At 42.7% G+C, this 22,867-nt stretch overlaps 3 protein-coding genes across 5 annotated transcripts; 1 reads left to right on the top strand and 2 right to left on the bottom strand.

Moving 5' to 3' along the window:
* On the bottom strand, positions 1-9,144 carry LOC143898806 (uncharacterized). Its single transcript, XM_077408536.1, has 2 exons — positions 8,716-9,144; positions 1-8,207 (listed from the first exon to the last, which is right to left on the bottom strand). Exon 2 carries the CDS (start codon positions 8,079-8,081, stop codon positions 7,026-7,028), a length of 1,056 nt encoding a protein of 351 aa, XP_077264662.1. The 5' UTR covers positions 8,082-8,207; positions 8,716-9,144; the 3' UTR covers positions 1-7,025.
* Positions 9,145-9,550: 406 nt separating this feature from the next.
* On the top strand, positions 9,551-13,035 carry LOC143898809 (zinc finger protein 346). Of its 3 annotated transcripts, none has more exons than XM_077408542.1 (6): positions 9,551-9,847; positions 9,932-10,077; positions 10,251-10,665; positions 10,760-10,789; positions 11,855-12,000; positions 12,198-13,035. In XM_077408542.1, the coding sequence occupies exons 3-6, from the start codon at positions 10,263-10,265 to the stop codon at positions 12,369-12,371; spliced, it is 753 nt and encodes a 250-aa protein (XP_077264668.1). In that variant the 5' UTR covers positions 9,551-9,847; positions 9,932-10,077; positions 10,251-10,262; the 3' UTR covers positions 12,372-13,035. The 3 variants fall into 3 exon arrangements, with proteins under 3 accessions (XP_077264668.1, XP_077264667.1, XP_077264669.1); XM_077408543.1 differs by lacking the exon at positions 9,932-10,077 and having other exon boundaries at positions 9,577-9,847; positions 10,251-10,451; positions 10,527-10,665; XM_077408541.1 differs by lacking the exon at positions 9,932-10,077 and having other exon boundaries at positions 9,554-9,847.
* On the bottom strand, positions 12,664-17,723 carry LOC143898801 (dynein regulatory complex protein 1). The gene is made up of 11 exons (XM_077408527.1): positions 16,510-17,723; positions 15,924-16,032; positions 15,391-15,741; positions 14,818-15,215; positions 14,481-14,697; positions 14,299-14,425; positions 14,006-14,220; positions 13,794-13,945; positions 13,494-13,723; positions 12,997-13,385; positions 12,664-12,898 (listed from the first exon to the last, which is right to left on the bottom strand). The coding sequence occupies exons 1-11, from the start codon at positions 16,635-16,637 to the stop codon at positions 12,836-12,838; spliced, it is 2,379 nt and encodes a 792-aa protein (XP_077264653.1). The 5' UTR covers positions 16,638-17,723; the 3' UTR covers positions 12,664-12,835.
* Positions 17,724-22,867: the final 5,144 nt, after the last annotated feature.

Raw genomic sequence — 22,867 nt, 5'->3', positions numbered from 1 at the left:
TTTTATATAAATTATTATATATTTTACAAAATATACAATAACATTAAATATATAATGATTTCTGGATAAATATATAATGAATATATATATATTATTCATTGATATTATATAAATAGGGTAAACTCGGGTAAGATGGCTATACAGGTAAGATGGCCAACCCGTGTTCATTCGATGTTTCATGGCGAGCTAGATTGAAAGAACATACATAGGTTGGCCATCTTACCCGAGTTTACCCTATATAATGAATTTTGAAAACTAATTTCTTTACAAGTTGCTCAGATAATAGAGAAATGTGAGAAAATATCTAATACTGTAATGGATGGCAAATAACAGCATTTATATTTCAAATGCGCGAAAAGCTAAACGATACAGCAATCTCAAAATCTTTATTTATAGACAGCTAGATTACGCATTCTTTATCGCCCGTTTACTATTATCTGTATAATAATCGTATTTCTTCCGCACTGCAAAATAAAAAATGTGGACAGATAATATAACGATTACACTGCAGAATATCTCGCTATCCTGGAAACTAAGTAGCACTAAATTTAACATAAAATCACAGGATATGATCACTAATGTTAGATAAAAATTTACATGAGTACACATTTTTGTTGCTCGTATATCTTTCGGAAGTTAAAATTAAATACCATAATTAAAATTAAATTAAATATCAACTTTGCGCTGCCGATTCCAAATAAAAATTTTTAATGGAGTAATGCCACTGGCAATGTAAATTAATGTAATAAAATATAATCACAGACATAAATCTGACCAGCCAATTTTTAATAGCAAGTATATTGTACATGACTTTTTTACGGAAACTTATAAAATGTATATATCTTCATCACAAAGACATATTGTCCAAAATACTTGGTTAACAGACGCGTTTAGCGTACGTTAAGAATATGCAGCAAGAATGAGTTGATACTATCTCTTTTACATTTAATGCTCTACATATAATGATTTATATTACATTTCTTCATGTATTACAATTTTTCGCGAATATTGTTGTTATTAGGTCAAATAATTTAATACTCTTCACGTGAATATTGTTTCACCCAGAATCGAAAACTCAGAATATAATCGCTGCCCTTTATTGTATTGCTCTCCGTACAATAATTTCATAAAACCACAAAAATATAGAAAGATCGTTTGTCATTTGTCGATTTTTTTGCGCGGTTGAAATTTTGTTGAAGAAACCTATCCGCGCGTTTACGTAAAAAAAACCAGTACTGCGTATTTCCTAAACGACGTCGTTAGATATTCAACGCATATTCAACGAAGACAGCATTTGTGCAGGAGCTGAATGGCAATCGAATCGATCATTAGATCCAGCAGATTATATCTCGAGTGTCACAAACTATAACAATTTCTTCAGCTAAACACGCTCGTTATCGCAATGACGGGAATTAACATACGATTAGTATTCGGATAAAACTGCATGGCTTGAGTATACAAAAGTCGCTCTCGATCTCTCGTATTCGTATAATAAAATCGCCAATGCTCGCAAAGAACCGTGAAATTCGTTACGCGCGGCGCGGTAACTTGCCGAACCGTTTCACGTGGAAGTTTTTACGCCCCTGTCTCCCCAGCGCAATACGTCTTTTGATTCCCTTATCGATTACACTATGTACAAGGTGCTCTCAGAATTTTCGAAATTGCACGTTCACGAGTCGTCTCTTTCCCTTTCATATGCGATTCGCGACGGCCTGTCACACATTCTCGCATCCTCGATAATACGGATGACCAGGATACCCTAACGTCGAATTTTTCGTACAAATAATAAGATTGATCTTTTAGCAATCTTACGCCAGATCGATGATTGACGTAAGATCCAATTGATCTCTGACGTTGTAACGCGAAGTGGAAAGAGCGAATCAATATTAAGCCGTGCGAGGTCTCCGTCGCGACGATAATCGACTTTCGAAATACCGGAAATAATTCCAAGACGTCACGAGGAATATCAGTCGTAGAGAACAGAAATAAGCCAATGAGTATCTATCTTAGTCACGAGCGGGAGGAAAGTAGAACAAAGAGTTGATATTACAATTCTCGAACTTTTTAATATCAATCATCTACGAATTCGGTCAGGCGTTATAGTTAAAATCCCCATCATAAATACATATGCTCGCAACGTATCCGCGACTTAGCACGCTATCTTTTGACAAAGACAATCATTTCGAATACTTAATCATACATAAAATTAAAAGATCTTTTACGCTTATCTAAATAAAAAAAAGGGGGTAATAAAAAGCATCGAAATTGTCCGATAGATGACTAAAAAGAAAAAAAATTTGTAGACATGGACACCATCGGGGAAGGCAGGAAAATCGAGGTAAATGAACAAAGAAAATGTGCAATCTCGCATTCTACGTCGAAGTGTTCGCTCGTCTCGCGCGTTATGTGTAAGTATATATGTATAGCACTTGTAGACGTATTTTTTCCCGCGCTTTAGAAGCGCCGCAGAAACGTCCTCCTTTTTTTTCTTTTTTTTTCCCATTTTTATCGTCTGCCATATATACATATATGTATTAGTCCGACGAGGGCTCTCCCGAAGGAAGGACCTGTCTTCCACCTCCCCGCCCTCCCTTCCTTCTTACGAAAATACACATTTTTTTGATATACATGTCGCGAATACCAGAACTCGAAGATACGTCCGCGAGGAAAAAGAAGCGGTCGGTGTGTGAGATCGTTATTTACCGGATTCGAGAGTTTCGATGATACGTCAGTGCTGGGCAATCCTAAAAAATATAGCATACAGCCTATATGTATACGCGACATACTGTTTGAAATAGCTCGATCCTAATTCTATACGCGCGTATTGACTAACACAGTTAAAAATCTCACTACATTTTTCAGGACGTTGATGTTACTGACTTACGATCGTTTCTGACTGAAATTTGCCGGTCATCGCATTCACTGGAGAGATGCAATCGCGACGCACGCATTTTTCTAAGCATCGGGAATCGTTGCCGTTGGCGAGCGCGATCTTTTTTTAGATTGCGAATTTGTCGCCCGCGTAATTGAAATTTCGAAACAATCGTTTTGTGCAATTCCAGTCTTAACGTTTAAGAACGCAAGTAAACAAGCTCTTTTGATTAAACGGATGCCTGCGCACGTATACATTATCTCCTATTTGCGCGACCATATTTAAATATCATAAACAGAAAAACAAATAGCTTTCGTAAATTGCGTGCATCAACGACTGACAATTCGTTTCGGATTGGCAAATAAATCAGCTTAAAGCGCATTAGATAAGATAAGAGTGGTTTCTCTGAAAAAGCAAGCATCTATTTCAAACAGTAAAAAATTTATAAAACGTAAACCCGCGCCCCGCGCGCACTCGTATAAAACTCTCTTTAAACACTCGCACAAATTGCGCGTCCTCAACTTATGATACCTACATATATATGTCTTTGCCCAACACTGCGAAGGTATGCGTCTATATAAAACGAAGAAAAGGGAAAAGAAAAAAAAAGAAAGAGATCGTGAGTGAATAATTAACCGATCGACCGGAACTGCGATTTTTAAATATTCCTAAGGCTATCTAATTTCACTTTTACTTACATATTTATAATAAACTACAAAATATATATATATATGTATTTATATCACTATAATTAGGAGCTGCGCGGTCATATGCACGGAGGCTTTAATCACAGCTTTGTATAGTACACTTAATATCTCGTAGAGCTGCCCAATGACTAGCCGACAAAAAAAAAAAAAGATCAATTGCTTTCTCTCATTGCACCTCGTTCCTCAACATAATTGCGAACCAAAAATCGCGCGTTCACGATATCTCACGCGTAATTAACTTAATCGCTCATTAAATTTTAATCAATGCGACCAGTCGCTTGATTAATTAACTACGCGTTAATTAATGAAACGATGGATTACGTTAACCAACTGCCCGGTTACTTAACTCATTTCGTCCACGAACATATGCATTTTTACGCGGCTCTTCTTGATCAATGAAAGACTCTCGCGCTTACATGCGCCTCAAATAGAAATCAGAAAGAACAAGAAAAAATATAATGGAGGAAAAAACAAAATATATAGACAAAAAGGAAGAAAGAGAATAAACATTTCGTTCGTATCTTGTAGTTCGTTACGATAAAGATCAGTCTTGCCCGGGTGACTTCGCATCCTCCTTTAAATCGAAAGCCTCAGGCATACGCGCGCAGGATCGTTTTGATCATTTCACGATGTGAAAATTAGAAGATCGCTGAAAGGAAGAGTCTAAGAGATAACAAGAGAGTAGGGGAAAAAAGAGAAAAGAGAGAACCGCACAATATAAGGGGGTTCGAGGCACGCCATCAGCGCAAATATATATAGCTTCTTTCGATTTGTGTACCTTTTTGCAGCTCTACAACGCGGTTTCGCGCGTGCTTAAAACGCGCAATTATTGTTGAATTGCATTTACACGTGTGGTCGCAGTTATCTCGGATTTCGATTAGCTCGAAGAGCGACGGCCGCGCTTAAGATGCGCGCACTTTGAGATTTATTCCCAATTCTACGCGCGGTTGTCATGGTTCCCCCGCGCTTGCAATAAAGCTCGTAATAGCGTGATTGTGAGAGAAAGAGAGAACAGGGAGTTAATAATAAACTAATGGCTAAGAGCGTTCGCGAAGAATCAACAGTCTATTGCGCCTTTTACGTGGTAGAACTTCTTTCTTTTGTGTAAATGACCTGCATTCTCCTACACTTCCGCTTTATAATACATTCGTACGTCGTATATGTATATGTATATACAATATATATATATATCTGTGTACACCTCGAGAGATATGTGGAAAGTAAGTACAACTATGGAACTGATTGAAAGCTGTGTGCTCTACTATCTAACGAAGAACAATTTTCTTTTCTTTTTTTTTTTTATCACAAACGCGCACCTCGTCACATACGAACATATCCGTCGATGTTGCGAAGGGATGAACGTTTTTACGATCTACGGAGAAAGCGACAGAAGGAATTCTCGTAGCGTTTCAATAAGCTAAAGAGAAACCATGACGACTATATGTGACGGGCCGTAGTCGTATATGCAGTACACGTACTTTGCCGAAATAAACGCGCGCTCTCGCATGTGTGAGTGTATCCTTAGCGACAATGTGATCGTAATAGTTTCCTTTTTTTTTAGTAGTATAGTAGTATGTAGTAGCGGTAGAGTAATAGTGGTAGTAATAGCCGTAATAGTAGCGATAGATAATATATAATTGGGGAAATGTCGGTGGTGGTGATAGACGTGATAGTGGGTAGTTAGAATAATAGCAGTGATAATAGTAGAATTAGCCGTATAGAGTGTTACTGTTGTTGCTGTTGTAAAATTAACAAGGGTGTCTACCAAACACACCTTCGGTAGAGACCAACGTTGCTAAAAAATTTTTGATCACCTCGTGACATTGCTTTTTCATTTTCCTCGTTTTTGATATTCATCAAAATAGTAAACCAATAGTTTAAACATTGTAGACAATAATTACTATCTATATCACAGATTCAAGTGACTAAAAACTCCTTTAAAAATATAATATAAATATGTGTATGTGTCATAATGATTCGCATAATGTATATATGTATATACACACGTATACATATACATATGTATATGTGTATATACATACGTATATATCTCGCAGAGATTTCATGTAATTCGTTTTTTTTCTCCAAAACAACTTTTATTTCGTCAGTGAATAATTAACAGTAAAGATTTTTTATTTGACCTATCTTTATTATGTATAATCGATATTTTTCGCAATCAATTTGTTAAATAGGGTGTTATATACATATATCATCGTCAAAGTTACATCAATTAAGAAAGACCAAAACTATAGTCGAAACGTCTTGACCAAAACTAATGGTGGTATCGTCGTGACGATTATTAAGATAGCCAGTTAAGTCGAATAAAGAAATCTTTACTGTTAAAATCCACAACAAACCGGGATATTGTAGAATAAATAAAAATTTATATATATTTATAAATATAAATTAATAAAAATTTTAACTTACACTTTCGCTGATAGAACCTAAGACTTTGCAAAATCACTAGTAAGACTGTATAATTTGTATTTATTCCACAATATCCCGGTTCTTTGGTGGAGTCTCTAGGAATTTTGTAAAAAGAAAATAAAATAACGAATTACACAAAATCCCTGCGACATATATTCACAGAAATGTGATTAAAATCAGGCGAAACAAGAGTGCTGAAATCGTGGAGACTCGTAGAAACGATACACGCTTCGGTTTCAGCTAGCATCGCGTACGAATATATAGCGATCGATTTATCGAAACGATCCGCGAATAGCGATCAGAACGATTTTATCGTTCAAAGATTAAAAACACCGCTTCAAGCGGGTGCTATTCAATCCCACGTTAAAAGATGTTCATGAATATAAAATCCATTAGATTAGATATAAAGACATAAAATATTAGCGAACAATTATCGAACGGTAATCACGTCGCGACTGATCGAGCTGAGTAGTCGTACCCCTTCCTGCACCAAAACCGAAACCGTGACGAGCGAGCATCCGTTGTTACGAACCGGAAGTGGATGCTCGATAGGCACTTTGATCAACCGACGCGATTAAATAGCACCAGTCTCACTGGTATTTTCGTTCACGTTGGAAGCCGATCGATGCTAGATGAAAACTCGCGTTTTAATTGTTACGCTGCATATATTCCGAATACGAAGTCGCGGGGCTCGTATTCGAATACTGAGCAGCGTAGAGATAGAGCGCGGGGTGAAGCCCTGACGGAGGAATGCCGCGGTGCAGCTGATGCGAATGATGTCGCGACTCCGACGTTGGGTCTAGAGGGGACGACAAGTGCGGATAGAGTTGGGAGTTGGGGCTTTCCAAGGGATCGGAGGAGCCCGTCGTTTGGTAGACACTCTGCGGTGTGCTCGTGTGCTCGATGTGAGATATAGGTGAGTTAAGTGTGAACGGCGAAGACGCCGAGGTGGGACATACTACTTGCTGTGGCGATTGGTGTTGCGGCAGGGACTGGGTAGCGCTGCTGCTGTCTAAACACTAGTTGGTGGTCTGCGGATGCAGCAGCGGTAGTGGAAGCTGTAGATTGTTCTGCTTGGCTAAACTGGCGATCTCCGCGGCGATGCCCGCGCCCTTAGCTCCCGCGAGACCGTCCAGGGACGACGGACCCTCGCTGTAGCGCAGATCACAGACCGGACTCTCGAAGCCGGCGCCCGGCGTCCCGGCGCCGCTGCTCTGCGGCGTCGCCGGATTGTGATTCGAGCTGCTCTGATTCATGTCGCGGTGCACCCGATTCTGATGCCTTATCAGATAACTGTCGCGTACAAATGTACGTCCGCAAATGTTGCACTCGTAAGTAGTACTGGCGGTATGTGTACGGATGTGAATCGCAAATTGACTTTTGGACGTGAACGTGAGAGAACATCGGTCGCAGACCAGCGGCTTCTCGGCTACGTGGCTCCAACGGTGCGCCGTGACGTAGCTCTTGACGGCGAAACGTTTGTGGCAGATGTCGCACGCGTACGGTCGCTCGCCCGTGTGCACACGTTTGTGAGTATTGAGACTGCTCTTTTGCGTAAACCTTTTCAGACAAAGCTCACATTGGAAAGGTCGCTCGCCCGTGTGCGTCCTCATGTGCACTTCCAGATAAGGTTTGCGGCAAAAACTCGCCTCGCATACCGTACAATGGTAGGGCTTGTTCCCCGAATGAAGTTTCATATGCACGTAATAGGAGGAAGCGGAGGACAGCACCTTGCCGCAGACCTTGCAAGGTTGAGGCTTGGACCGTGAGCCCTCCTTAACGGTCTGCTGGCCCGTAGACTGGCGATTCGGTGGCTCTTGTTGCATACCCTGATTCTGCTGCTGCTGCTGCTGCGTCTGTTGCTGACTCGGCGGCTGGCCCTGTTGCTGACCCTGCTGCTGCTGACTCATCTGCAACGTCTGTTGCTGAGGCTGCAGGTGACCCTCCTGCTGCGAGAGATCCTCTCGATCGTCGGACAGATTCACCATGGAGTTGGATCCGTCCGAGCGACTGGAAGCGACCGAATAGAACCCCATGGGCTCGCTCTTGATCTGCTGATCGAACATGGATGTCATAATGTCAGCCTGCTGCGGTTGAACCAGCTGCTGAGACTGCTCGTCCTGCTGCTGCGCTGCTTGCTGATGGGGGAGCAGAGTCAGGTTGCGCTTGACAAACTGCTCATATCCTGCGTACCAATCCACCTGCGTGCGTGAACAAAGATCTCAGAGCGGTACGCCCTGGATATGGGAGAAGGGACGCGGGGGGGGGAGGAAAAGTGGCGTCAATCAGCGCGCGAGCATCACCCGCCGACGACGGCTGCGGCGCGCGCGGTCCGGCCGTGTGTCAGGTTAGACACCCGAAGTTCCGCTTTGACATTTATCTTTGACAAGTGACAGAGGGTAGCCAGACACGATCAGCTGATTGCATAACTTTTAACCGCGGGGCGCGTCGCGCCACGGCACGGACGCCACGGCGGAGGGACCGTCGGTCGGGGCCGTCGGTGGCGATTGACGCGAGCCGCTCTATTTTTAAAGGCTCGGCCGACGGAGAAAGCGGCGGAAATATAATCGGCGAGCGAGGACCGGATTCCTCTCGCCGAGTGGAAGGGGGGGAGGCGAGGGGGAGGAGGTATGTACGTGGTCCGTCGTGTGCGCGTCTCCCCTCGGAGGGAATAAACGAACGGGACGCGCTCGCCCGCACGATACGAACCTTTGCTGATGTAGTGGTCCGGGTCTAGGGTCGAAAAACGTCGCGCCTCATCGAGCGCACCGCCTCCCTGCGTCGTGCGGCTTCACGGACAATCGCGAAACATTTGTACGGTCAAATTTGTTTTTCTCCGACACAAAATATAAGATGGCTGCTACTATATTTCGCGACGGGCATGACGGGCACCTACACGCGCGCACACGCACGCACACGCGCGCGAGCCGCGAGATTGCCGTCGAGCGGCGCGGCGAGCCGCGCCGCCTGATTGGCCGTTCGCCATTAGGCCGCGCCCGCCCGCCCCGCCGTCCCCGACTCGCTCGCGACGATTGGACCTCGCGTCGCGGCCGAGCGTTTGCGAGACAAACGGAGTCACAGGTAATTCGAAGTAAACGCGAGCTCGACAACGTTTTAGGTATTGAAAATGTATTAAACGTATGTACGAGAAACGCGAAGAACAGGTCGATTGATGCAAGATCGAGGCGATACGAAGGAGCTGATGCTCGCGATTTCTAAAAAAAAAAGAAAGGATCATTTATAATGTACCAATTGTTGACGGATGACGCGTTGCCGCGACAAGAGCTCCGATATACCCGTCGCGCGACACGACATTTGAAAATTCGTAGAATTCCACCGACGAGGGACCCAGAGGGACCAATCGCGCGACCAATGGCGCTCGTCCTGCGAGGGAACGGAAGCTCCTCATTGGCCGTGCCTCGATACGCAGACTCTACCGATCGGTTCTTCGTCAGCTGCACCGTTTGCACCAGTTTGCACTCTCCGGACACGGGGATGAAACGGAGTAAACGGACGTATGTATACGATCGAGCGTTGGCGTTGTTGGGAGAAAGAGCGGCGGGACGCGGGACGAGACGAGATCACGAGAAGCGCGGACAGGTGCAGCTTATGACTCTCTAGCTAGTGAGTGAGAGCCGAGACGCCGAGAGCGTGAGAGAGGACGAGAGATCTCACGGGGCCCGCACGTTGATGTCGTTCGGTGCGTCCGGGAGGAGAACGGTGATTTGAAAAAGCGCTATATTTACACGGCGGCTTCGCGGAGCGGAGCAAAAAAAATTGTATTCTCACAACAGCGGCCTATACACCGATACCGCTTTGCGCCGAGCAGGAATTCGTAACGGTAAATATCACATGTCGGCACAATTAGATTTGATACTCCGACGAAACGGCCGCGTTACGCCGATCTAGTATCGTACAATTGTAGCGCAAATTTGTAGCGTATTCTCTCTCGTACAAGTCCTCGACAATAGCACGCGCGGGCGCGTGTGTGTGGTGTGTGCGCGCCGGGAAAGATTTTACGTTAGGAGTTAGGATAAAAGGCGAACGACGTCCCGTACGACGATAGACACGGTATATTAAATTGTAAATATTGTAATAACTCTCTCCCCTCTGATAATAGTAACCAAGTGTTCGCTTTTCATGTCCACGAAGGAGAGATGCTCGACTAGCTATTGTTTTCAAGTCGATCACGATCGTCTCGCTCGAAGGAGACGATCGGTTAACGTACGTTTAATGTGTTCTAGACTGGAAAAAAAATGGCTGTGCCGTCAGAGACCGTCATGAACACGAATCTCGATGATCCCGTAACGAAGGCGGTGGTCGACAATATAATGGGCAATCTGCCCACGAAAAAGCCTCTCGTTCGATGCGAAGACTGTGACCTTTCCTTCACGAGCCAAGCGGTATTGGATACCCACTTACAAGGTGCACGTCATGCTAAACAGGTCGGTAATAAGATGTACATTAAGTATCGGATGCGCAAGTACAGTGTACATTATTTAACATATGTTGTGTTACAGGTGAGATCTAAGAATATAATGGCAACTCTCGAGGAAACAAAGATCTCATTTTCCAAGGATGAAGAGACAAACGGGCTCAAATGCAATGTTTGTAACGTGTGCCTGAACTCTATTCAACAGTTACAGACGCATCTCAATGGTAATGAAAGTATTAAGTATTACTTGCGATGTATCATTAAGTTCGGCATAAAGTTAAGGTAATATTGAAAATGACGTGAAATATGTGTTTGCAGGAACCCGTCATAAAAAGAAATTAATGAGAGGTAATAATAAAACCTATATGGTAAGAAAAACACTGCCATATGGTCTTAAAACTAATCGCTTCATGTACCTGGATAAAATAGAGAAAAATACAGTTGTACTTGTTTATAGTTTAATATTGTTCGCATTCGCATGCTTGACGCTACTGCTCACTTTTGCTTTTCACTTCTTTCTATGAATTAACTATGTGGAATTAACTTGCTTGCCATTCGCATAACTTTTATTGTTGTAGAATTTCAGTGCTGGTAAGCGCTTAGTGATAATTGCAAATTTGTTGTTATTCTGCGTTATTATTTATTATTATTTATTTAATATTTAATTATCATTGAAAAAAAAATTAGTAATATATTATATTTGTTTGCTTATTAACATGTTATCGTGAAAAGCAGCTTGATCACGACTTGTTTGCATATGTTACATTTAATAAACTAAGTTTGTTTGACTGTACCTCTTAATTCCTTCTCATGTATAAATTTTATATATGTATTACTTTTTTATTTACTATATTGCTGTGTTATAGAAATATTTTTTGTTATTTTTTAATGACTGCTTTATATACTATGATGAAAAATATTTCATGAAAAATAAAGAACAACAAATAATGCGAATTATTAAATTTTCATACAATGGCGTTATATATACATATATGTGTGTGTCTATTTTTTTTAAATTTATAATTTAATTTTTTTAAATAAAGTAAGGAGCGCGACTGTGTTTTCATATAAAACAAAGATTCTATGAATTTTAAAGTAATCGTAATAGACATATTAATAAAAATCATGTAAAAATATTTGGTAAAAAAACACATCATATAGGTATTAATATTCGATCCCTATATTGCTATAAAAAGTTTGTAAATTAATGGATTACTTTCGCATGAAAATACGCTTTATTTTAACATATTGCAGAGATAGTCTTAGTAATTTTATATTATTAAGATTATATGCGCTCATTAATGACCAATCTTTTTATAGCATGAATGTAGTGTTCAAGCTGATTTATTATCACAAATTACCGCTTCTGCGGCTGTGATATATAGATAGTGTTGATCGCACATTGATGCTTAGGTGAATGGGATGGCAAAGAGGTTGTCACCCAAGGTCCCTCGTTGAAATCGACTGGTAGTGCGCAACAATCTGTTCCCGTAAAAAGGAGTTTACATACCTGCGAAATATGTAACAAGTTCTTCAACTCTCCGTCTCAATACACTGTGGTACAATAATTTTATACGTATTTGCGCACATTCAATTTTATCTGGATACAGTATTTCACAATTGTCACATTTTTCTTTCTTTTTGCAGTATCTGCATAATTTTTTTGACACTTTATATAATTTGCATTATATAGAAATATCGAGTTCGTAATGTACGATATACTTAAATTTAATATCGCCCGTTTATATATTTGCAGCATATGAATTCGGAGAAACATGCTGACAAAGTGAAGAGATCTAGGGATCCAAATAAAGGATTTCTTCCATATCCGTATCGGAGAAAAGCAAAACGAAATATCGCTCCCAGGGATCAGATACCATCTTTGTCAAACAGCTTTGCATCGAACCCATATTTTACGTATCAGCCATAAGTTACATAATTTGCGCATTTTACTTTCGAGTTATATTACGAGATCGTTTCTAATATATCTTATTAACTGATAAATCATAATTATATAAATATATAACAAATGTAAATATACATATTTGTAATTTAAATTTCCGTAATTTTTTTTCTTTTTAAAGGATTGCAACATTTTTATTCAGAAGGAAAGAAAAACAGGATGATTTTTTTTTTCAAATAGCAATATATGAAAGCAGTCAACACCGAGTTGATTAATCATCTTAATATTAAAATTGAATAAAAAGTTTTTGTGTAAAGAGTTGTAGAATCCATCATTGTTTAAATCATCAGATGAGATAACAAGAGTTACAAAATTATATATAGCGATATAACGATATTATTTATGTATATTTACATTTTACTCTGGCTGTCAAAAATTATATATTGAACTTAATGAACTATAAAAAAGTTGATGTATTCACAAGTTCTATTCTAAGTCACTTCGTGAATAGATTGTGCATCATCTTGCGAGAATCCATCACGTTCAGGTTCAGACTAGAAAAGAATGCAAGGTGTTAATATATTTCAAGTTCATTTTTCAATATAACGCGATATTTAGTACATCTGATATATATATTATTTTCTGGCATTACTTGAATTATGTATGTTTTCAATAAACGCCGTAATTCTGCGTTCTGCGTTCGTAAAGATTCCACTTCAATATTCAAACGATGTCGTTCTTTTAATATTTCGTAATACTTTTTAAGCCCGATCAATAAACCATCCCAAAGTCGTTCCTTCTTTGCTGGGAAAATTTCACTGTATCGCTTCCAAAAATCGGTCACATCCTGAATTGTCATATTTCGGGATACAACTGTCTTTTTCTCCGTTAATTTTTCCTGAAATGTTTCTGGCATCTCTTTCCATTTAACAAAATGATATCTTTCTATGAATTCTCGCAATGCTCTGGTGACAAACGTAGCTTCAATTTCAAGCAAGTGTCCCTTGTCACACAATAAGCGTCGTTGCATTTGATCATCGTCTGTACGAAATGAATAGAATTAATATTAATTTTATTATCTTATTAATATAAAATTTCCCGCGGCTCTTAATTTCCGCTCATTAAATTCGGAAGTAAAAGTACGCGTACCCTTAACGATATCACTGATAGATGCATGAGAAGTTGAAGTGCATTCCGCGATAGGAAGTAACGTTTCAGTTGAAGAACTTCGAGACGACGCGTCCGTGATGCTCGTATCATCACTAGGAGTAGATGATTTTTCGTCACAGATTGCTTCTTTAACGGCGGCAATTAATTTAGTTTCGTCTTCCGCGAACTCCTCGGCAACTCCACAGACATCTCCACAGACGTCTTCAACGCTGATATGTGAAATATAATATTGCTTATAAAATTATTAAATACGTAGTTTAATTGTAACCGTCTACTTACTCCGTTTTCAGCGAAGGAGATTTAGTAAATTCCTCATCGGTGGAGCTGCTTATGTCCTTGCTCATGCCCTTACTACACGTAGGACAATATGCATATGGCAGAAAGAAATTCAAGAGAAAGCCAAGCTCCTTCTCGGATTTAATGTTTAACGCCTAATAATATACGACAATGTTACAACGAAACGATATGAGATATCTCGTAAGTACGTTTACCTGAAACACATTATCCAATCGTATGATCAACTGATCATTCGCGGTGTAGGGTAAGAGCAGCTCGAGCAATCTATCTTCGATCAGATAATCACAACGATCGGCAATGTTCTTAATAATACGATTCAGCAATCGTCTTTCTAAATTGATTTCCTCGATGGTGCTAGCCGGTTTGTAAGATTCACATATTGTTTTCTTCTCGTTGATCAATCTGTTCTCTTGGAGAATGCAAGCATGTACGTGTCAGGGGAAATTTGTTGCGGGATCGATTTAAAAAAAGTTTAATCGATCGTTACCTTCTTCTATGGTACTCATCACACTACTGTAAGACGGCAGATCTTTCTTTTCCAGCAAGGTTTGTTCAGGTGGACTCCACTCCATTCCCAATGCTTGTTCGTATATGACTTTGTCAGCATTTAAAATCTGAAATGCATTAGCCTTTTAACGTCGATACAATTAAAAACCTATTTTAGCGTACCTTATCGAGCAACTCATTCGCATTTTTCGCATTCATATCCCAAATTTGCATGTACTTCTTGTCGTTAATTCTCGTGAAGTGGTTCGACTTTTCTACTAAATCCAAAATATTCTTATGCGCTTTTATGACCTGATCGGTGAGCCTCTGTATCTCAAGTCTCGTGTTCTCTTCCAATTCGGTATAATTTTTTTTCAAACCGTTGATTATATCTTGAAGTCTGAAAAACACGCCAGTTTACTGCAGATTAATCATAATTAATTGTCGCGCGATCTCGAGGAGCGCGAAGCCTTGCTGTATTCGATCGTATGGAATAATTCGATTTGCATTCAATACCGACTTATTAATTCTTCTCTTTTGCTGATTTTTCACTATGGTGTTTTCGTCTTCTCGTCGCTTGAGCACGGCATAACTGTAGTCCAGTTTCTCGACGTTCATGAAACACAGCGCTTTCGTGCTCTGCACCTCCTGCTGGAGCTTCTGAATCTCAAGCTCGAAGCTGATTTTCTGCGCCCGGAACTCCTCCTGATGCTCGATCACGACTTTCTTCATCTCTTCCTCGTACTCGCGCATTATTTCCTTCCGCCTGTCCAATCCCGCGAAACTGTCCTCCCGTAGCTTTTTGTACAGCGCTTCCCACTTTTCCGAGAGATTTTCCAGCAGCATTTTACGCTCAGACTCCATTACGTCATTAATAAGCGACAACTCGCAACGGTAAGCTTTGGTCATAATGTTCATCTATAGATAAAATATACGAGCTCTTAAAACGCGCGACGTCGTGTTAATATCATTATCAAAAGAATATACACAATATTTATATACACAACTTTATATATCTATATATCTAACTATTTATATCTATATAGATCTATATCCAACTCTATATCTGTATCTTTATATGTCTATGTCTAACTTGGTTGTCCATCCTATTGATCAATAAATCTATATCTTCATTCTGACTCTTCTGGTCAGTAACGAATTTAAGATCGGCGTTCTCCAACTCTTGCCGCAGCTCCGCGATGACGGCGTCTTTCCTCTCCATGATCTCCAGACACTTGGCATTTTGGGCCTCCATCTCCGCGTGTATGTCTAACGGGTCCTTGGACGCGAGTATGTTTGACCACTTCTCATCGATCACCCGGTACCTTCTCACGCATTCCTCGTCATCCTCCTCGAGTTTCCTCAGCAATGTTCTCCTGATTTCCCGCGCCTCCCTCCGTCGCTGCAGCTCCCTAGCATCGTTCGCCACCTTCACGGAAGTCACCTGTACGCAATTTTATCAGTTCGATCTCTTTCGTTAATATTTTTCATACGTCGCGAAAATGTATAACGAACGGCCCAACAGCAATTATGTAATATAATATTATTTCGATCGGTATAATTATATAAATATAATTCTATAATTATTAATATAATTATATAAAAGGTATAATTCGTTATGCCAACCACTTCGTCCCCTTCCACCGACAAGTTTTCCAACAGTTCAGAACTAGCAAGTATTTGTCTTTCGGTGAGCGTCTTCTCGACAACCTCTTCATCTTCGGCGTCTGTTTTTCTGCAAAAGAGACAGTCACCATTAATATTAGACGGAGAAAAAAAATCCGATCTTTTTGAAAAAGGATCGCTACAAAGGCGGCGAACGATAAAATTGCGTAAATGCGAATATTACGAGGAATATTTCTAAAGTTCTGAGAATTGTGCTCTGAATCTTTTATTTCATTCAATACGTTGTAATATTCTTCAATATATATTCCATTTAACTGAACACACACTTATCTCGGCGTAAAACCATTTTTTAAAGGCCATCTTCGAAAAACTTTCAAGGGCGCGATTTCCGAGAACTTTGTTAAACATCCCTCGTAGTTGGGCAACATAGGACATTAATCATTCATTATCGTCCGCACATTGTGCGCGGGCGGATTATTCAATTTTTAAAGAATAAATCGTGGGGGGGGAGGAGAAGGTTGCGAATCTTCGCGGATCGTTATTTTCAGTCAGCCGAGTGTCAGAAGGGAAGCGATATAATCCTTACTTGGTTAGCGCTTCTAGGCGCCGCTGAATACGGACGCGGCGCGCTAATTTCCGCTCGTTCGGATCCGACGACGTAACGGACGGCTCCTCCGCGTCCTCCGCGAACTCGGGATATCTGATGTCATTCATTATTTATCTCTATTCGCCGCGTGCGTGCGAAATGCGTCGCGAAGGAAAAAAATTCAGGGCAAAGTTCAGAGAGAATATTCGATTGCGAATGTGAACGCGCGTTCGAAATGACGGAGCGGCTATTCGCGCTGAGACGGCAAAATGCTTTTTAACGTTAGCGAACGTTCGCTCTCTCTGTAATGTGGGACATACAGCGTTTGTTTGTTCAATATTCGGTCGCCAAGTCGAAGCGACGATATACGGACACGCGAAAAAAAGAAAAATATTTCTCTTCCTTTTCCTTCTTACTCCTTTTTCTTCTTTGCATTTTCGTCATTCGAAATAATATTTTCGAATCGCCGTTGGTAGAGGTGCCCTTCATCGCGTGTTAAATGTATATGTATGTATATGCGTATATTATAGATTTTTAAATGATAATGCAGTCAGGTGACAATAGCCGCTGTTGATAACTAATATCGCCTTGATAGCAATGCGTTGCGCCGAGAGAAGTCACTACACATCAAATCGACGGGCTTTGCTGCCCAAATAGGTCTCTGCTCGTACTAGTAGTAATCTATTTTTTTTTCTAATAAAAGTACTTCCGATATCCGGCGAAATGGGCTTAATCCCAATGCCAATATTTACTATGTTTAATAAAAAAAAAAAAAAACCTCGATGTACAGGCATAGGAATGATCGAGATTCGCTCATTCATTGTGGATTGACACTCCGTTACATACATTTAATTACACATTTCATATATACATGTTTTTTACGAGCGACAGTGCAATAAATATGTGAGAAAAAGCTGAAACTAGATGCAATCTAATTTAAAAATAATAAGAAGAGTGGGAATAAAAACGACATCCGTGTACCACTACGCGTTTGACGAACCGGAATAGCGCGGAAGCTAAAAATCGTTTTTTATTTATATGTCTTTAAATTAAAGAAAGAAACTTGTAACACCTGCGGGGACCTCTGATACGCACAGTCATTTAAGCTCGGCAAACCTAAAAACTCGAACTCGACGTGCTGCGAACATCAGGGCTGTTCTCGTTCCAGCTGAACTTGCACACTTCATCTTTTCTCTTTTTCTCTTCAACGTTAAGTTCAGCTGAAACGAACAGGTCCATTCACACACATCTATATACATTACACACACATACACGCGTCTATTAATTTTTTACCGAATTTTTAAAATATAGCTAAAAAGTAGGACTCATTTAATTCGATTCAATAGCGGGATAACGAAGGCTTATATATAAAGCTCCAATTTTTTATTTCACCCCTGAAAAGGCTGTCGACGTAACTGCCGAATAAGCGCGAGCGAGAAGCGTCGTCATTAAGCAGCGCCGAAAGCCATTGAGAAAATCTGACAGAGCCGAAAAAGCGATGAAGCTCCCAAAAACGCGGCGGTAACGAACGGGGGACGGGCGAATGGACCGGCGAGTTCCGCACCGTGTATATGCGTTATCTCCGCGCCGAGTTTACGTAACGCGTCTCGATCGCGATTAGCTCGGTTAGCGCACGACCGAATAAGGGGGTACGCGCATATATAGATATATATATACACACATGTGTAAGATGTATATTTATCTGTCTAAAGCGCGATATTAAAGTTGAACGATCAGGACGCGCCGCTATTATTGCGTCTCCGTTATCGTCTGGCGCGAAAGGTATACGAAAGCCGACGCTAACGCGCCCGATTTGTCTCGTCTCGTGCGTTACCACGCTCTCGGTGTCGCGTCGTAGCCCCTTCGGGCAGCGCGACGGGGGTACGGGAAGGGGCAGTGCGCTTCAACGACGAGCGAAGAAATAGCTTTATCCAGTGCGATAAGTGCCATCATCAATCGTCTCGCAGAAGGTCCAAGATAATTGTAGCGAAACCGCTAATATAAGCCGCGCGGTTCACGCTCTCTGTCTTTCTCTCTTTCTCTCGGCCAATCGCGCTCTCCTCGAGACTCGATACACGCTCGATTAAGGTGATCCTAAAGCTGTCTGTAATACCTACACTCGTTTTTAACAATATTTGCTTCGTATAAAAATTCTGCAACTTGATGTTACAAAATGAGGGTGCACGCGTACTTTTCGCTTAACTTTTTTGTTTGGAGTCTCAGCTTAATTCTACGAACGCGTGCGCGCGCGGTATGATATTCCTTGACGTCTACTGAATGGACCCGCACCCTCATTTCGTAACATCAAGTTGCAGAATTTTTATACGAAGCAAATATTGTTAAAAACGAGTGTAGGTATTACAGACAGCTTTAGGATCACCTTAAGACGTACACGCCTACGCACGCATGGTATTAAGAGCATCGCGATCAGAGCAGATGAGCACGCGTGTGCCGCGACAATGCGCTCGTTTTGTATCGGTTAATGCCGCGCGTGTCCCCAGGTGTCCCCGTTTCTTACTTCCCCGTTCCAATTTGGATTCGTTCGATTATCGATAGACGAGGCAATTCCGCTAACTTCCATTGCGCTAGGCGGACGAGCGCGATTGTCGCGGCGATAACGGATCGTCGCGATGAAGTTGGATTGCATTGCGCATAACGGAAAACGACGACAACGCGCGCGCGATGGCGAACGAGCCGCACGCGTATATCTATATACATATTTAGGAAGAATTAGTTTTACGTAAACGAGGGTATACTTTCAAAATAGGGATATGTATATAGAAGAAATAAAATAAGTCGCACACATTGTATCGCAAAAAGATGCAAATATATTTATTCGATCGCGTCGCATATTCTTTGTGATAAATAAGATATCGATGATTACGAAATTGAGGTGGTGATCATGCGTGAGTACGTGGCGGTATTTATCTTCAAATTGATTAAAAAGATGTTAATCAGATTAAAGATACAAATTGATAGATCGCTCGGTAATTGCGGATCCAATGACAACGAAAGGAAAGATTTTAATCGGACGTTGAATGCATATAGCGGACAAAGCTTCGAGCGCCGCGTGTATCGAAAATTTAAACGGTAAATGTCTGAGGCGAAATATCAACGTAAAACCTAGATATCATTGAATTTTCTCGCTCTTTTTAGCATTAGTGAATTCTTTGTCGTTCGTTTTTATTTATTTTTTTTTTTTACATGATTTGCGTTTTATATGATTGCGTTGAATACTTCACGCGAGCTATGCGTATTTAGGAGTTTACATATTTCTTTATTCACAGGTTTCAATCATCGTTGAAATTAGAAGACGGTTCAAACACAGAAACGTTTGCAAATTACAATTCGATTAGACAACGTCGACCCCGAATACCCGGTTGTGGCTCTGAACCCCTTTGTTTTCAATTTATTAAATTTTACTTATAATTACACGCTTATCGCGTCCTACATCATTCGTTGGCGAAACGTGCGTCCGCGTCTCTCCATACGTTGGAAGGAAAAAATGCGAGGAAAAACGTAACGCTTGAGCGAGATCCCACATACATCAGAACGTAGATCTCATATACCGCTGCGCTATAAGCAAATACCGCGTCGAGAAACGGCCGAAGCGGATATATGAAGCTGACTGTGGGCCTCGTTATATTTTTGGTACGATCATCGTTCGGGATAACGAAACGCGGCCGATGCGATGCCAGAATTTGGTACGCAAAGCGGAGCGAGGATGAGTATAGGAGAGTAAGCAGGGTCATTTTCGCACGTCCGCCACGTCGAGATACGCAGAGAATTACACGGCAATTCGAATAACGATATACGACCGATATTGGCCAAAGAAATTCACGGGGAATTCATCCGACCGCAAATTGGCCGAGACAAAGCGACGGCGACGACCTCCGATAACGAAACGCTCGACACGTTTTCGGAACGGACGAGGCAGCTCTATTCTCCGGAAATCGTTTTCTCCCGCAGCATCGATATATCGGAAGTTGAACGCATCTCCTACGAATCCTGGAAGTCTCGATACTCAAAGGCGCGTCGAAGTCGCGCGAAACATCAGGATTAATATCCCCTCTGGTTATTCGCTCATATCTATGTGTCATTGTATTAATTTACCCTCTTATACCGCCGTTATTTACAATCGAAATAAAATTGCCGTGATTTTGTCGAGTTCAATTTCCGACGCCACGCGAATTGACTCCCCAATTTGTTCCGAGTAAACGCAAATAAAGGGCCGTTTACGCGAGAGCCCCGAAAATTCGAGCCCGGGGGAAAGAAATTCACAAGCGGCGCGGGACACGCGACCGTGAAAATTGGTCGGGAAGAGGCAAACGTGCGTCACGCGAGACGCTCATCCGGCTCATCCCCAAAATGACGAAAACGCTCGCGTCCGTTTTGGGACGCGAACGGCACGGCGTGGCGCGGCGCGGCGCGACACGGCCGCGACGGAAGTCGCTTTCTCTCGGGCAACGTCATCCCGACGCGGTCACACGGACGGACACGGACGTTACCGTCGTTGCACGACTTGCACGCGACACGCGAGACGCGAGCGAACGTGTGATACCGGCGGTTCGGGTCGCGCGAAACTCGGAGTCGGATCGAGGAGCGACAACGATCGCACGAGAGGCATGGACACAACAACGCCCGTCCCGTATCCCGTAGTGGTAGTCTGTAGTCTCGTATCGTAGTGTCTAGTCGCGAACGACACGGTGCTCGGCGCGAGAACAAGATGGCGGCGCCGCAGGCACGCAGCTAGCGCATCGTTCACCCCCGACTATTTTGTGTCCCGAGATATTCATTTCGGCGAAAAATGATATTCGGGTGTCCGGGCGGTAACCGAAATAGTCGGATATGCTAGGCAGGAAGCGTTCGGCAGTAGTCATTTATATTTTTTATAGACTTCAAAATTTTACGCTTCGATTTATATACTTGTATTACGCTTCAATTTATACTCTTGTGTGCGTTTATTTTTCAATTATATTAGGCATTTATACATCGTGATACACACGTTCTGATAAATGTATTGAGCGTAAGGCACGCATCTCGGACGAAAATCTAACGAATCCCGTTTCCGTAGATTTTATGGAAATTGCAACAATAAATAACAAACGTAAATCTCCCAGATATGTATGTGGCGTTCTCGGTTGGATGCGAGACACATTTACAGTTTTAAATCGACTTTGCGGTCTTATCGAGAACTAAAGAATTCGACGTCCCAAGGAGAAATTGTTCCGGCATTATTACGGTCGCGGGTGTTTCGTTTCGCTCACGTTTCAAAAAATCGTTTGACTTAACGAAAAATTTTGTAGGAAAAGGACCACTCGTCGTTCCTCGCCCGTCCCGCCGCCGAATCCACCGAATCGTTTACGCGAGAAACGCGCTTATCCGCCCGCGAGTCTCATTAATGCGGCGCGCGCTATCAAGCTCCGGCACGTTTGTTCGATCGTTACTTCCTTGATTAGAGGGAACGTCGCGAAGTTAAGCACTTTTATTTTCGTAACAATCCGATTGTCCGTCTTTATTCCCGGTAGAAAGTACCGCGGCCCCGGGTAATTGGCTGCCCCTTAAACCGGCCCTGAAGCGAGAGAAAGACGGAAAGAGCGAGAATACACGTGTGTGCGCGCGCACGCATTCTCGAAGCGAGCGAGAGAGAAAGAGAGAGAGCGCGAGTGGAGACCGTAGGACGGGAAGGCGCGGGGAGAAGGCGAGAAGGAACAAAGATGGCAGATAGGATTTGACTCGACCGCGTCGACGGCGACCGGCGTTGGCGATGGCGATGGCAGTGGTGGTGGCGGTAGTGGCGGGGTGGTGGTGCGGAAGGAAGAGAACGAACGACTTACGCGGGGGCGGGGGGAAGAAAGGTAAGGGGGAGCCACGGAAAGAGAGAGAGACAGAAGGAGCGCGAGCGCGACGATCCGGCGTGGAGCGAGGCGGGCGTGGAGGGGCAGGGGGAGGGGGGGCGAACTACGGGACGAAAGGGACAAGCGCGGCTCGGGGGTTCGGGTTAGCTCGTTCGACCCGTTATCCCTTCCCCGCCCGCGTTGAGTCCCGAGTTCTCCCTACCTGTCCTTGCTTCGATTCGAACGAGTCCCTCCTCCCTCCCCCCAACACCTTTTTTCGCCGCGCAGTCCGAAGCGCGCGCGCGCGCGCGCGCTCGCACACCCTCCCGTTGTTTCCCGCCCCACTCTCTGGCGCCCCCCTCTCTACCCGCCGCGCGCGACCTCACCGCGCCTGGCGGGCGACGATCGCGATCGCGGAGCCGCCTCTCTCTCGCGTAGACTCGTTCCGCTCCCCTATCGCGGCTGCCCCACCAGGCGGCGGGACGGCGATGCTAGTCGGCGAGCCTCGCTGCGCTCCCGCC

Source organism: Temnothorax americanus, unplaced genomic scaffold, assembly GCF_048541705.1.
Source record: "Temnothorax americanus isolate GAGA-0224 unplaced genomic scaffold, ASM4854170v1 Scaffold24, whole genome shotgun sequence".
Classification (NCBI taxonomy): Eukaryota; Metazoa; Arthropoda; class Insecta; order Hymenoptera; family Formicidae; genus Temnothorax; species Temnothorax americanus.
Note: the sequence above shows the minus strand (reverse complement) of the source record. Positions and strands in the feature narration are given on the sequence as shown.

Coding starts and splice junctions, on each gene's coding strand:
- LOC143898809 (XM_077408542.1), top strand. CDS start 10,263: ATGGCTGTGCCGTCAGAGACCGTCATGAACACGAATCTCGATGATCCC. Junction 10,790..11,854: donor TAAAAAGAAATTAATGAGAG/GTAATAATAAAA, acceptor ATTGATGCTTAG/GTGAATGGGATGGCAAAGAG. Junction 12,001..12,197: donor CTCCGTCTCAATACACTGTG/GTACAATAATTT, acceptor ATATATTTGCAG/CATATGAATTCGGAGAAACA.
- LOC143898801 (XM_077408527.1), bottom strand. CDS start 16,637: ATGAATGACATCAGATATCCCGAGTTCGCGGAGGACGCGGAGGAGCCG. Junction 14,698..14,817: donor CAAAAGAGAAGAATTAATAA/GTCGGTATTGAA, acceptor CGTGTTTTTCAG/ACTTCAAGATATAATCAACG. Junction 13,946..14,005: donor GATTGGATAATGTGTTTCAG/GTAAACGTACTT, acceptor GTATATTATTAG/GCGTTAAACATTAAATCCGA.
- LOC143898806 (XM_077408536.1), bottom strand. CDS start 8,081: ATGACATCCATGTTCGATCAGCAGATCAAGAGCGAGCCCATGGGGTTC.